The 13391-nt window shown below is 37.3% G+C and overlaps 1 protein-coding gene across 7 annotated transcripts in view; it reads right to left on the bottom strand.

Annotated features, from left to right (window-relative positions):
* Window positions 1–13391, bottom strand: part of eml2 (echinoderm microtubule associated protein like 2) — a 62861-nt gene that overhangs the window by 15216 nt on the left and 34254 nt on the right. For all 7 annotated transcript variants that reach the window (XM_031892389.1, XM_002936583.5, XM_031892388.1 and 4 more), the window contains 9 exons: window positions 11301–11430; window positions 10604–10753; window positions 10206–10275; window positions 8599–8709; window positions 7768–7863; window positions 6277–6411; window positions 5720–5819; window positions 2441–2592; window positions 969–1094 (listed from right to left, as the gene is read on the bottom strand). In XM_031892389.1, coding sequence (XP_031748249.1) covers window positions 969–1094; window positions 2441–2592; window positions 5720–5819; window positions 6277–6411; window positions 7768–7863; window positions 8599–8709; window positions 10206–10275; window positions 10604–10753; window positions 11301–11430 — 1070 coding nt within the window. The remainder of the gene's footprint in view (window positions 1–968; window positions 1095–2440; window positions 2593–5719; window positions 5820–6276; window positions 6412–7767; window positions 7864–8598; window positions 8710–10205; window positions 10276–10603; window positions 10754–11300; window positions 11431–13391) is intronic.

Genomic DNA, 13391 nt, shown 5'->3' with positions numbered 1-13391 from the left:
TGATTTACTTATCTAACAGGATCACCATGATCTACTGATGAATAAAGAGAGATACAACTAATGCTGAATGTGCGTTATGGGTTTAGCTTTAGAGCAGCATTCCACAATAAGATTTTACATTTTTGCAGCCGGTTGATTTATTTGCCTTGTCCATAAGAAGCTATTAATCATATTTTGCCCAGCTTTCCAACAGGAATAAGTTGTGCCAATCTTTAACCTACAGGAAAATTGCTTTTTCCAGTTTGTAAACAGACAGCAAGCACCAGTATACAGCTAATGTTTTATCAAGCTATGGATATAATGTGAAAAAGTAATTTAGATAAGGAGACAGTAACTTAATCCTAACAAAAAAAATAAAATTTTGCATACTCTTACTTTGTCGCAAATTTTATCAACATAGTGGTTTCATAACATTTATGGTTATGTTCACTTTCCATCTCTACGTTTCAATATTTTGTAAGGGCCACTTTTAACACATATGGTTAAAGATAAATATATAGTTAGATCAGTCATCCTGTCAACTTTTTTTTTTTGTAACTGTACACGACCACATGCTTTGCACTGGCAACACTGACTGCTAGGAGCCCTTTAGAAGAAAGGTGGGATGCATCATACTTGCCACAGGTTACAGGATGACAACCCATAGAGGAGGCAGAGTCTGACAGTCTGCATTTTCTACAGATAGTAAAGCCAACATGCAGCACACTGGAGAGTGCAGCCTTACTGGCCACCTCCGAGACTGAGGAACTGCACAGCGCAGAAGGAATATCATGCATGTACAGTAATGTGCAGTCTATATACACCGCATTTTTTCTTTTTTATCCTATTTAAAAACAGCAAAGATATTTGCCCCTTTATATTGTGCCATAAATCAGCACTACACCACTCTGGCCAACATATTAATATTTAAATACAATGACTGTTGTGTATTAAGGAGTAAACTATAGATAAATTACTAGATTACCTACCTGGGTAATAGTGTTGAATTCCCCAGATAAAGTGCCTTGAAGAACAAAATTTCTTGTGGTGCCAATAAGCACAACATCTCCTCTTCCCTCTGCAACGGTACGTACTGGACCAAACTGTTCTGGAATCTAAGGCAGAAAAATGTTTATTGTATAAATGGTTTCCTGAAAAAATCTGACCAAACAACTTACATTTTAAACAAGTACCAGGAAGGAGACATAAAACTAAGTATGTATCTCTGGTGGATAGCAAATCACAGTTAAAGTAGGAAAGGTAAAAACTAAGTAAGCACTCACAGAAACGCTCTGTATGTACGTATGTATGTATATCTTTATTTATAAAGCGCTACTTATGTACGCAGCGCCGTAGAGCTTACAATCTATATGGGAGGGTAATTTACAGACACAAATAGGCTAATGCAGTATAAGTGCTGTAGGTCACAGTGGGTGACACTATAATATAAGTGTTGATTCCCAGATCAGGTGCTGGGTGAGTGCTCCAAAAGGTAGTCTTTAAGTTTAGTTTTAAAAAGACTGAGGGAGGATTCTCTCCAGAGGAAATCAGGGAGGGGATTCCAAATGTAAAGGGCAGCAAGGCAGAAAGGTTTAAGGCAGGAAACAGCAGTAGTAGTGGGGGGCGCAACCAAACGGTTGGTCTGTGAGGAACGAAGGAGTCGGCCAGGAACGTACGGAGACACAAGAGAAGAGATGTAGTGAGGAGCAGAGGAATGGAGGGCTTTGAAGGTTAAGAGAAGGAGTTTGTAAGATTTTCTTTGTTTAATAGGAAGCCACGATAAGGACTTTAGCAGGGGAAGGGCCTGAACTCTCCTGGATGAGAGGAGGGGAATTCTGGCAGCAGTATTTAATATAGACTGTAGGGGGAAAAGATGGGAGTTAGGGAGGCCGGTTAGTAGCAGGTTACAGTAGTCCAGTCGGGATAGTCAAAAGAAACAGGATTTGTCTGTTTTCCTGTGCCAGAGACACGCACAGCTCTCTCCCCTCTCCTGCTCCCCCCTCCCTCAAATATGCTAAGAACTCCCTCCCCCCCATTAGGAATGTGTGATCTGAGCCAATCAGCAGGAAGCTTCCTTATAGTCTTACAAACTGAGCATGTACACGGGTCTGGGTGCCTGTGCAGGAGCGAGGCATAATGGGAACTTTCTTAACAGAGCTCAGTGTTTTTTTTCCTATGAGGCTTCTGATCATCTGAACAGGAGAAATATGGGGCACTATTGAGAGAACTGAAGGTATGCCTGCAGCTTGAGATTAACTCTTTATTAGCCTTTCCTTCTCCTTTAAAATGATGGATCAGATGGGCATCCAGTTATATGCCACTACTGATCTCACCCATTGATTGGCTACTTGCAAATATATTTGCAAACTGACAGTCCTCTCGTTTGTGCTCCTACACATGAATAAATAAGGACAAGGAGAGGAAGTAAAGAGCGTGCACCTGCAAAAATAAATATAATCACCTCCACTTTATTTAGTTGTTGATAATTTCCATCCCAGGACACAAGTTTTCGGTCTTTTCCTCCAGATACCAATGTTCCATCTCTTTGCATACAAAGTGCAAAAATCCCACCATCGTGGGCTCCTTGAACTGCATGTGTTATCCTGTTGGTACCTGAAGAATACAAATAATGCATTTGGTTAATTATTTACATTTACAATATATGGGTTTTAAAATGAGAGAGACTGTGCTATCAAATAATATCACTCCTTTTTATAATCCCATTCAATATTTTTTTTTAAATAAATAGTTGCATTTCTTTTCAGATTCTAGTGGTTTCATTGATGATTTTCACATAGCCTTTTTTAACCTTTGCTAGTAAAATAAGTCATGGTTCTGAAGCAACCACATTAATCTTGCAGCTGGCATACTATAAAGGAGGTAGAGGAAAAACTGACTGACCTTACACAAGGCAGATATAATCTCAAATGTAGTTGCCTCTGTGGCCATATACTGTACTGATAATCATTTTGCATGATTTTTGGATGATTCTGAAACACTATCTTCATATCATGGATATTGATTAGTTTGTCAATTGGTCAGGTTTGAAAATATAACTAAAGATGCACTAAATCCAGGATTAAGTTCGGAACTTATCCAAGATTTGGCCTTTTTTGGCAGGATTTGGGCGAATCCGCGTGCCTGGCCGAACTGAATCCTTAAAATTACGCGACTCTTTGTCACAAACAAGGAAGTTTAATTTTTTTTACTTTTACAGTGAGCGCTGTGAAGTTATGGAATTCCCTTGAATCAGTGGTACTGGCGAATACATTATATAGCTTCAAGAAGGGGTTGGATAGCTTTTTAGCAAGTGAGGGAATACAGGGTTATAGGCAATAGCTCTTAGTAAAAAGTTGATCCAGGGACTGGCCAATTAAAATTAGAGAGGCTTCAGATGGGTTTTTGCCTTTCTCTGGATCAACTAGCAGGTAGGCAGGTTATATATAGGCATCAAAGGAGAAAGAAAGGCTAAGTCACTTTGGGGTGCCAAAATGTTAGGCACCCCCAAGTGACTTTAATCGCTTACCTTTTACTCTGGGCTGGTGCCTGTTAGGAGAAAACCGCACCAGCCCAGGGTAGCTGCAGCGAGCGCTTCTTTCTTCCGTGTTTCTTCTGCCGACAAAGTCCCTGGGCCGGCGCAGTAGTGTGAAAAGCCGACTTCTTTGTTAAAGTTCGGCTTTTCACTCTACTGTGCATGCGCAAGCGCAAAGCAGGAAGAAGGGGGCGCTCGCTGCAGGTACCCCGGGCTGGTGCTGTTCTCTCTGAACAGGGGCACCAGCCCGGGGTAAAGGGTAAGCGCTTAAAGTCACTTGGGGGTGCCTAACATTTTGGCACCCCCAAGTGACTTAGCCTTTCCTTCACCTTTAAGGTTAAACTTCATTTTTCAACCTGAAATTACTAGGTTACTTTCTCTTTAACCCTTTCAAGACTTTATAATTAAGCATATGCAAATTAGGATCCAGATTCGGTTTGGTATTCTGAAAGGTTCAGCTGAATAGTGGATTTGATACAACCCTAATTATAAACCAGTGCACCATGTAGCACAGTGCAGGCAGTGAGAAGGAGACTATAGGCTAATTATATTGAATGAAACATGAAACAAATCACCTGATGCCACACAAAAATGGTAAAATAGCTTTTTTAAAGGCCTACTTGCTGCACAGTAGTTTATAACAAGATGAAAAAAACAAAACAAAACAAAAGAAACAGGTTAATATCACACTTTTTTTTATTATAATACCAGTACATTCTGAAATGTTTTAATTACTGAAGAAGATTATGTGACTTCTCAGACTGAAATAAAACGTATTTTTATAGAGGATACCCAGAAGAGTGTGCTATTAAGAAGCAATTCAGACATACGCATATAATAAAGATCAATGGTGCCATCTGCAGATGCAATCAAATCTGCTTTGCCTATAGCTTTTGAAATGAAGATGTTTCATTAGTGCAGATATAATTAAGGAAATGATTCTGACGAAGAGCTCAAGTGGCACAAAAATGTCACCACAAATGCTGTATTGGCAGAATGCTAGTAGAGTTTATACCTACATCATTATTTAAATACTTAAAGTGATACTGACACTAAAAAACTTACATTAAAAGTTCCTAATATATCATGTTGCTTGTTTTTCACGGATAGGGCTGCTTTTGTAAGTAATTGTTCCTAAACCTGACTGTTTACGGAAAGCCCATCTCCCACAGACCCCATTTTAAGCAAATAATTCCAATTTTTAAAAATTATTTCCTTTTTCTCTGTAACAATAAAACAGTACCTTGATCCCAACTAAGATATAATTAATTTTTATTGGAGCCAAAACAATCCTACTGGGTTTAATTAGTTTAAATATTTTTTTAGCAGACTTAAGGTAGGAGATCCGAATTACAGAAAGACCCCTTATCCGGAAAACCCCAGGTCCCGAGCATTCTGGATAAAAGGTCCCATACCTATAATAAAGTATGGGTATATCACATGAAACCACACCACAGCTTATGAATATACAGTAGAACTTGCTTTTATGTTTTTCAGGGACTACAAAAAAAGAACAAAAAAACAAAACAAAACAGCATTAATTCCGGAAATGTATCGGAGATGGAAGGACTGCTGCTTACCTGCGGCAGACCACAAGTGATCAAAGTCATTTCTGGGTATGTAAAATCAGGGTTATATTGTATTAAATGTGCAAAAGCTACAGAAAATGCCCTTTCTTTTAAACAAGAGATTGTTCTTTCTTATACTGTATTTAAATATTACCAGACATATATAACTTTTGTGCCCCCTAGCTCTCCAAATTAGGCACTTCAAGCTTATAATGCAAAAGGATTCTCTAATCATCATCATCCCTGCTGACACTATTTCAGTCATCTTGTTATTTAATGAATTGAAAACTGTGCAATCTCAGTATGCAAAATATTACACTGCAATCAAACATTGGATGCCAAAATAGAACTATATCCAATATTTAAAATTAGCAAAAGCTTGTGTAGTGCCTTTGGTGACAATCACATAAAAACAAAAACAGTGATATTCTGCCTGCTATTTGGAAAGTGCGGCTGAATATTCTCTTAACATTATACATATTTTTGAGACACAAATACAATCCTTTTGACCAAAGTTCTCCTTTAACATGATTATAAAGGTACCTATAATTGTGTTCTCATAACCACTGTGATCAGAAAGCAAAAACACTAGGTCACTAAATGCACAGTTACTAAACAGTGTCTGCAAAATAGATCTTACCTTTTCCCCAGACCAAGAGGTTTCCACTAGAGTCTCCTGTTATTGTATCACCGTTTTCCGAAAAGGTCACACACAAAACAAACTTTGGTTTTTCTTGTTTCTTAAGAAAAAAATGAAATAAAAAAATCAGATCATAAAATTATGTAGAAGGCAGTTCTTTTCATTAGATGTTATGCGTCCATGTTATGCTTCTGCAGGGCCAGTACTGCTGCAGTTATTAGAAGTGATTAACACTGCATTTCACATAGTACAGTATCAATACTCTATAAAGAACCAACATCCCACATTCTCCTACACAGACATGATCTTTTTTTTTCTATTCAAGCTACATAAAATGCCCTCCCCTTTCTAGACTGCTGGTTCTAATGTTTAGGCTGATGCCACATAAAATGAAAGACTGGCAGATAACGTGCAAACACAGGGAAAACAACATTTCCCACACCCTCCTAATGGGAAGTACCTCATAGTTTGTGAACAAGTAGTCTAAAAAAAACCTGAAACACTAAATATTAAAACTAATATAATTTATCATCATTTAAAGAAATGTCTCAACATACCTCAAATAATCCTTGCTTCTTATTCAAAGAATTTCCTTCTAATGTCCAAAAGTAAAGATGAGACTTGCCACAAGTCACTATAACATTTGTGTCCGTTGGATGAAAGTCGGCAACAAACACAGCTTCATTTGAGCACTAGAAGTAAAAGAACCATTAAAATTATATATATATATATATATATATATATATTAGAGAGAAGATCCCCTTTTAAATGCAGCTGCAAGCGTCTTCCTTAGTCAACTACACAAACATTTATGTTCAACTAAATTTTATATATCTATTGATTTATAGATAGAGTAATAGGTTCCTCTGCAGTGAGAGCATAGAGAGAATTATTTTTCTGTATTAATATGTATTGGCACTGATGGTGTGTAAATGCCCCTTAGCCAATTTGTGCACTAGAGCCAACTGCTCTTCAATACCTTTCTTTTCAGAAAGAAAGCAACTAGTACCTTTACCTACCCTATGGGAGACCATATTATTTTGCCTGGTATGCATATCATGGCCTTGGGCATAAACAGACAGTCAGGTTCCCCAAATTCACTACCCAACTACTAAGACTGAGTTTTGTTTCTATTGCTCACATGCCCAAGGAATACATTGTTCAGCCAGGGAAAGAATGATGCAATACTAGCTTCAAGTTCATACTGAGTACAACAGATGTTAACTTAAGGTTAACATCAATCCACCACACACACTGAATATCTTATGAAACCTTGTATTGTACGATATTGGTGCGTGTATGGTGGATTGATGAAGCAACCGATATCACAAAAAACTTGCATATCGGCCGTCTCAGATGGGACAGAAAATTTTGATTGGGCGCCATTGAAGGCACCCAAGCAAATGCAAGTGTTTAGGGCTAAATTGTCAGATAGGGGTAGAATTCCTATAGTCCTGCTGTCTGTCATGTTAAAGTATTGATAGTAGCAGAGGGTTGTACCATATTAGCCATTGATGATTCCAGGAAAATGTAGAGAAAGTGATGCATTTTGTCGAATCAATTTATATTTTCCTGCATATTATAATATATATATATAAAAAATAATAATATATATATATATATATATATATATATATATATATATATATATATATATAATCCCCCAATATTTTTCTTACCATTTCTACAAAAAATTTACTATACTGAAATAAAAGTGGACTTGCATTGCACTAAAAAACTGTTTTCCATTCAATAAATTATGTATTTTTATTCCTATTTAGTGCACTTACAACAAATGTTATCAACGAGAGTGACTGCCATTTAATGAATTATTTTGTACTTTGGCAAATCCATACTTTTTTTATTGAGAATCATTAGCGGAACTCTTACTTTCTATAATGCTACCTGAGGCATAGCACTGCTAAGCACCACTTCACCATCCTACATTGCACATACTTTTCTAAAGTGTGTTTATTATACAAATTACAAACAGGGATGATGAGGGAGTAATAATCACCGGTACTTTACACTTCAAGTCTTTACTATACCTTAACATCAGCCAGCTTTTCTTCTTTTTGCCAATCCCACACAGACAATACATGGTCATTGGAATCATCCACGGAACACAGGTTCCCTCCGCCATTCTAAATAAAGAAGTGAACAATCTGAAACCATAATTACAGACAATACAAGAGATAGAGGGCAGACAGTTGAAATCTCCAATTAACAAATATAACACAAATTAATCCATAATGAACATTTTAATATAAAAATTTACAGTTGTAGATGTTTTGACATGCTGCTATCTCCTTCACTGTACATTATTGTCCTCGTAGGCTCAGGGCCCCCCCTTAAGCTTTCCATAGCAGGCTTAGTGGGCATGTGATACACAAAGGAAAAATGGCCTTCCATGTGATTAAAGCTTTATTATATGGTTAAAGCTCTGTGTACAGAGAAGCATATCTGCTCTTTGGTCACCATTACTATCATTTATAATTGGCCAGTACATTTATTAATGATTCCATCAGGCAGACGGTCCTGTAATTAAATGTTGATTACACCTATACCTAAATTTATATTAAAACACATTTCTAGGCAGGAAACAATATGAAAACAAAAGACCTTGCTGTTTAAAATAATTTTGCCAAACCACCAAGATACTGTATCTCTGGTATTATACAGCCTAATGCTTAACTGGGTCCTACATCCACCAAACAACACTCTGGGCTCAACACTCTGGGCCCACTGTGGAAATAAGGAAAATAAGGATAGGCTGATGGAAATTGTCTTGAGGCCCAATGGGGGCATAACCCACCAGGAGATCCCCTGTTAGACCAGTCTGACCCTTCTTTAACACCCAATCTGAATTAAATACTTACAGATTTAGAGAAAGCAACACAGGTAACAGCACGATCAAAGAAGCCCATTCCAATAACATGCAAGGTATTTAGTGTCACAGAATCCCAAATGCGAACATGTGGTGGCAATTGCTAGAAATAGAATTAACAAACTAGTCAGTTAAACAAATAAACACGTTAAGTAATGTGATGTCAACATAAAAACTTAATACTAATAAATTAATGTGAACTTATTACACCAGGGAGCGCGCCCTTCTTTTCAGATTAACATGCCTTTGAGCATTTGTGCCATACCTATGGTACCACAAGAGGGAGCTATAAGCTTAATAAAAATATAATTGTAGCAATGATTACCCAAAACAAACTCATTAATAACTGCCTTTATAAAGGCCACACATGGATGGTTCTTTTTGTGTGTTTAAAAATGAACTTGCATGTACTACATCTATATGCCACTTTTAAACTAACTGAATTTTTGGGAGTTCCACCACCAAAAAAACACAATGAAACTTACTGAAATAAAACACAGTTCTGAACACACTTCAGTACAAACAGGCAGAATATAATAAAATCAATTACATGATGCATTAAAGGAACAGTTACACCAAAAAAATTTAATTGTTTTAAAGTAATTAAATATAATTTACTGTTGCCCAGCACTGGTTCAACTGCTGTATTTGCTTCAGGAACACTACTATAGTTTATATAAACCAGCTGCTATGTAGCTATAGAGGCAGCTATTCCAGCTGGAAAAAAGGCACAGGTTACATACCAGATAACAGATAAGCTTTGTAGACTATAATGAGATTTTATCTGTTATCTACTAAGTAACCTGTGTCTTTTCTCCTTTGAATGGCTACCCCCATGGCTACATAGCAGCTGGTTTATATAAACTAAAGTTGTGTTCCTGAAGTGTAATACAATACTTATGCAACACTGGGTAACTATTACATCTTTATTAACATTAGTGTGTTGTAACAAAGAGTGACCAAATTGCATCTTTAGGCACCCTTCTTCAAGATGCCACATTACTGTGTATCAAAGGCCTCTAAAAAACAATTTAACGGGTTCAAACACCCAAAAACCAGTATGGCAATTTTCATTGAGCTTTAGGAGTATGTACCCTACCAAAGCACCTATCTGCTGTTCTAACAAGCCAATGAACTGTTTGCATACATATTACTACATACAGGATATATTATCCAGAGGGACCAGGGTTTACTGAACAAGGGATCTTTCCGTAATTTGGATTTCCGTAAGTCTGCTAAATGTCATTTAAATATTAATTAAACCGGATAGGATTGTTTTGTCTCCAATATGGATCAATTCTATCTTAGTTAAGATCAAGTACGAGGCGCTGTTTTATTATTACAGAGAAAAATGTAATCATTTTTAAATAAATTCAAATTATTTGCTTAAAATATACTCTATGGGAAATGACCTTCCTGTAATTCAGAGTTTTCTGGATAACAGGTTTCCAGATAAGGGATCCCATACCCATATTAAAGACCTGCACGTTCATGTTCTGTTTGTGAAACACTACAGCTTGATGGAGATCATATGGATTATTTCATTGTGAGTTTTAGAACTTTTTTTGAGTTCATTTAAAAAAAAAAAGTATCACTTACTTTCCCATCCTTTGATGTACCAGCAACCTGGCCTGTCGCTATAGTAATTTTATCTGGATGGACAGCGAGGCTGCAAGAAGAACATGTTTGAGTCAGCATGTAGGAGTCAGCATGGTAATTAATAATTAAACCCATACTTCTGAGAGGTTATAAAAAATACATATGCACTTGAATCAAGCATATGACATGACTCAGTGCCTGGCATCTGTTTAACAGGCTGATATTCATTTAAGTGCCACAGGGAGCGTCAGTGTTGACAGTATCAAATAACCAGTTTCAATTTATGCATCTGTCTAATTAGCCTCAATTAGAAAAGCAATGATGCACCAGAAAGTGTTAAGGCCTGCACCAGAAGCAAAATAGCCGATATTGATTTAATAGTATTCAGTAGGACTTACCACTTAACGTCATCGGTGTGGCCAGTGTAATGTCTTTGCAGCTGCTCTTCAACATTATATAACACCACTACGGAAGCTATAAAATATACAGTTTCTCCTGTAGGCAAAAGGTACAAGTTGCTGCGGCAGTCCCGTCCCCGGTAGCCATATCTGGATTGTTAATTAAGGAGAAATTCCACTGGCAGGTAGAAGAGTCATCACATAAAGCTCAATATTGCTGAACAGTGAGTAAGCTGAAATGAATCTATAGACTTAACTGGATATTGCCCAGTGCATTTCATAATTAAATGTATTGATCTTGAAAACAAACTATATAGAGCCCAAGGATCACTTACCAATGCTATTTAGGTAGTAAAACTTACAGTTATCATTTTTTTTTTACCAGTTCTTCTAGAGTTATAAAGCATTATATTACTGGGTCTAGGTTACAAACTTTAAATGCTAGGTTTATAGGTACAGGTTTATAGGTTTATATTCTACGTTTGGCTTCTCCACATGTATTTAACTAACCCATATGAGAACTATGCCCTGAAACAAGGCGACACTGTATTTACTATTTCCCATAATTTTAGCTAGTGTCTTGTGAGTCTTAGGTCAGTGCTACTAAACTAAACCTTATTTCATTCTTCTAAAATACCTGGAACTCATTAGTGTCAAGATGATTATTACCATAGACAAATTATTAATGAGAGGATACACCCATTCCAGTTTAAGCTTTTTAGCTGGCAGTTCACCTTTTGCCTCTAAACTGTAAGTTTCCACTTGCTCTTTGGGCATATACATAGTAACAGGACGTCCTCTCAGGAACATTTTTACATAGCCTTCCTCTAAAACAAACAAAAAAATTAAATAAATACAAGATACAATAGTTCTTAATTTATTTTTAAGTGACAAATGCATACCATTATCTCAGGGACATCTCCAGTTAGTAATTATCTGTATGACAATCTGAATAAAAATTTTAGCAGACATAAATAAAATTTCTCATGTACCAAGCAAATTAAAATGCAACATAAAATTGGAAAAAATACACAAGTCTGCAACCAGAATTTTCAGAGCTCTTTAATGCAATTAGTAACATCCACATGCACATAAATGAACACAAAATGTATTGTGTAACATGCCTTCATTAAACCATGAACACAACACAAATAAAAGATTACTTATACAATGACAAGCATAAGGGCTATGCTGCAGTAGTAAGGCGATTCTGTTCTATAGCATTTAAAAGAAACAGACTATTATCATTAATAGCAAAGCTGGAAATAACTGCCAGGGGACTTGGGGCTTTTAAAGCTAGGGGACCTAGGGAAAGGGAGATTGGTTTGGCTTGGACTTTTAACCAATGGGAGGGTAGGGGGCTTCGGAGAATCGGACGACACTTGTCCACTCTCAGAAATGGTTTGCTCATCCAGCTCCATGAGGTTCTCAGTGGATTCCATCTTGTTCTTAAAGGAGTCAAGCAGTTGGGGAGCCAGCAAAATCTGCACAGTTACTAGGTAGAATTGATGAAAAGCCACACGGAGAAATGGAAGTACACAAGTAACAATTAATAAAAATGGATATTTCTTCCCATTACAAAATATCTTATACCTGTCAGAGTTCAATCTGTGTGCTAGACTTGGATTTTGCTATGCAATTTTAAGTCCTGAGAGAAGGTAAAGCACAACTGCTCAGTGCAGATTTGAACTGAAGGAAAGAATACATGTTTACAAAGAAGGGCAAGTATAAGTGGATACTTGGAAGGAAGAAAAGAAAATCACACTCCCTTATAATCTCAGCAGGCCAGTCTGACACAGATTGAAAGTCCTGCTGGCAGATATCACTGCACATTTCACAGACACGTTTCTGAATGCAGGAGCACAGAGAAGGCAAGCTAGGAGCTCTGTAACTGCAGGGCTGTCTCTACAATGCACAGGCTACAACTAAACAAACACTGCTTATCCTGATTAAATGTATGCAATGGTTTTACTGATGAACATTGGATTATTTGGGCTGAAGTGGACTGGCAACACTCATTTTAGATCTACCCCACCAGTATATTTGAGGAATTACATACCACTACATTTATAGCTTTCAATGAAAGCCAATATGTCTCAGCCAAGTGCGGAACTGTTTGTATTAAACAAGGGAGCCTCTTCGCAACAGCTTACTTACTTAAGTTAAAGAGAAGCATTTGTCTGCTTGCCAAGCCTGCTCTCTAAGCCACATATTTCCTGCAGCTATGCGTGTGCTTAGCTACCATCATATTCCAAAAGAAAACATATACATTATTTACTCTTCCCACCTGATGACATTCAGAGCATGAATCTGAGCAGGTGCAGATCAGAGCCCCCAGTCATATCATGCACTACTCCTACAATGACTGTGCTGACCATGCTGCAAAATATAGCTTTGGGTATATGCCCCAGGTACCATGGGAGAACCAGCTGGCAAAGAAGCCAAACTTACAATAAAAAGAAATACCCTTATATAGTATACAGTCCACACTGACCTTAAAATAGCAAAACCCTCTCTGGGCTGAATCTGTAGCCACACTGTGTGCTCAGAACTCCTATCAATTATAAGAACTGTTTCCTGTTAAGGTATAAAATCCTGCCTTTGTGGCATTAAGTGAGCATCTAAGCACAAGAAAATCCTCCATAGCTCCCTCCCACCAATAACCGGATTACTGAAGGTTGTGAGTGATCTGCTCCTCAGCTATTAAATGGAGAGGGTAGGAACTGGGGGTGGCAGCAAAAGCCCTATTGCAAAAAAACATCTATGGCATGGCAGCATTCATTCTCTT

This window comes from Xenopus tropicalis, chromosome 8, assembly GCF_000004195.4.
Source record: "Xenopus tropicalis strain Nigerian chromosome 8, UCB_Xtro_10.0, whole genome shotgun sequence".
Taxonomy (NCBI): Eukaryota; Metazoa; Chordata; class Amphibia; order Anura; family Pipidae; genus Xenopus; species Xenopus tropicalis.
This window is presented reverse-complemented; position numbering and strand designations above follow the sequence as displayed.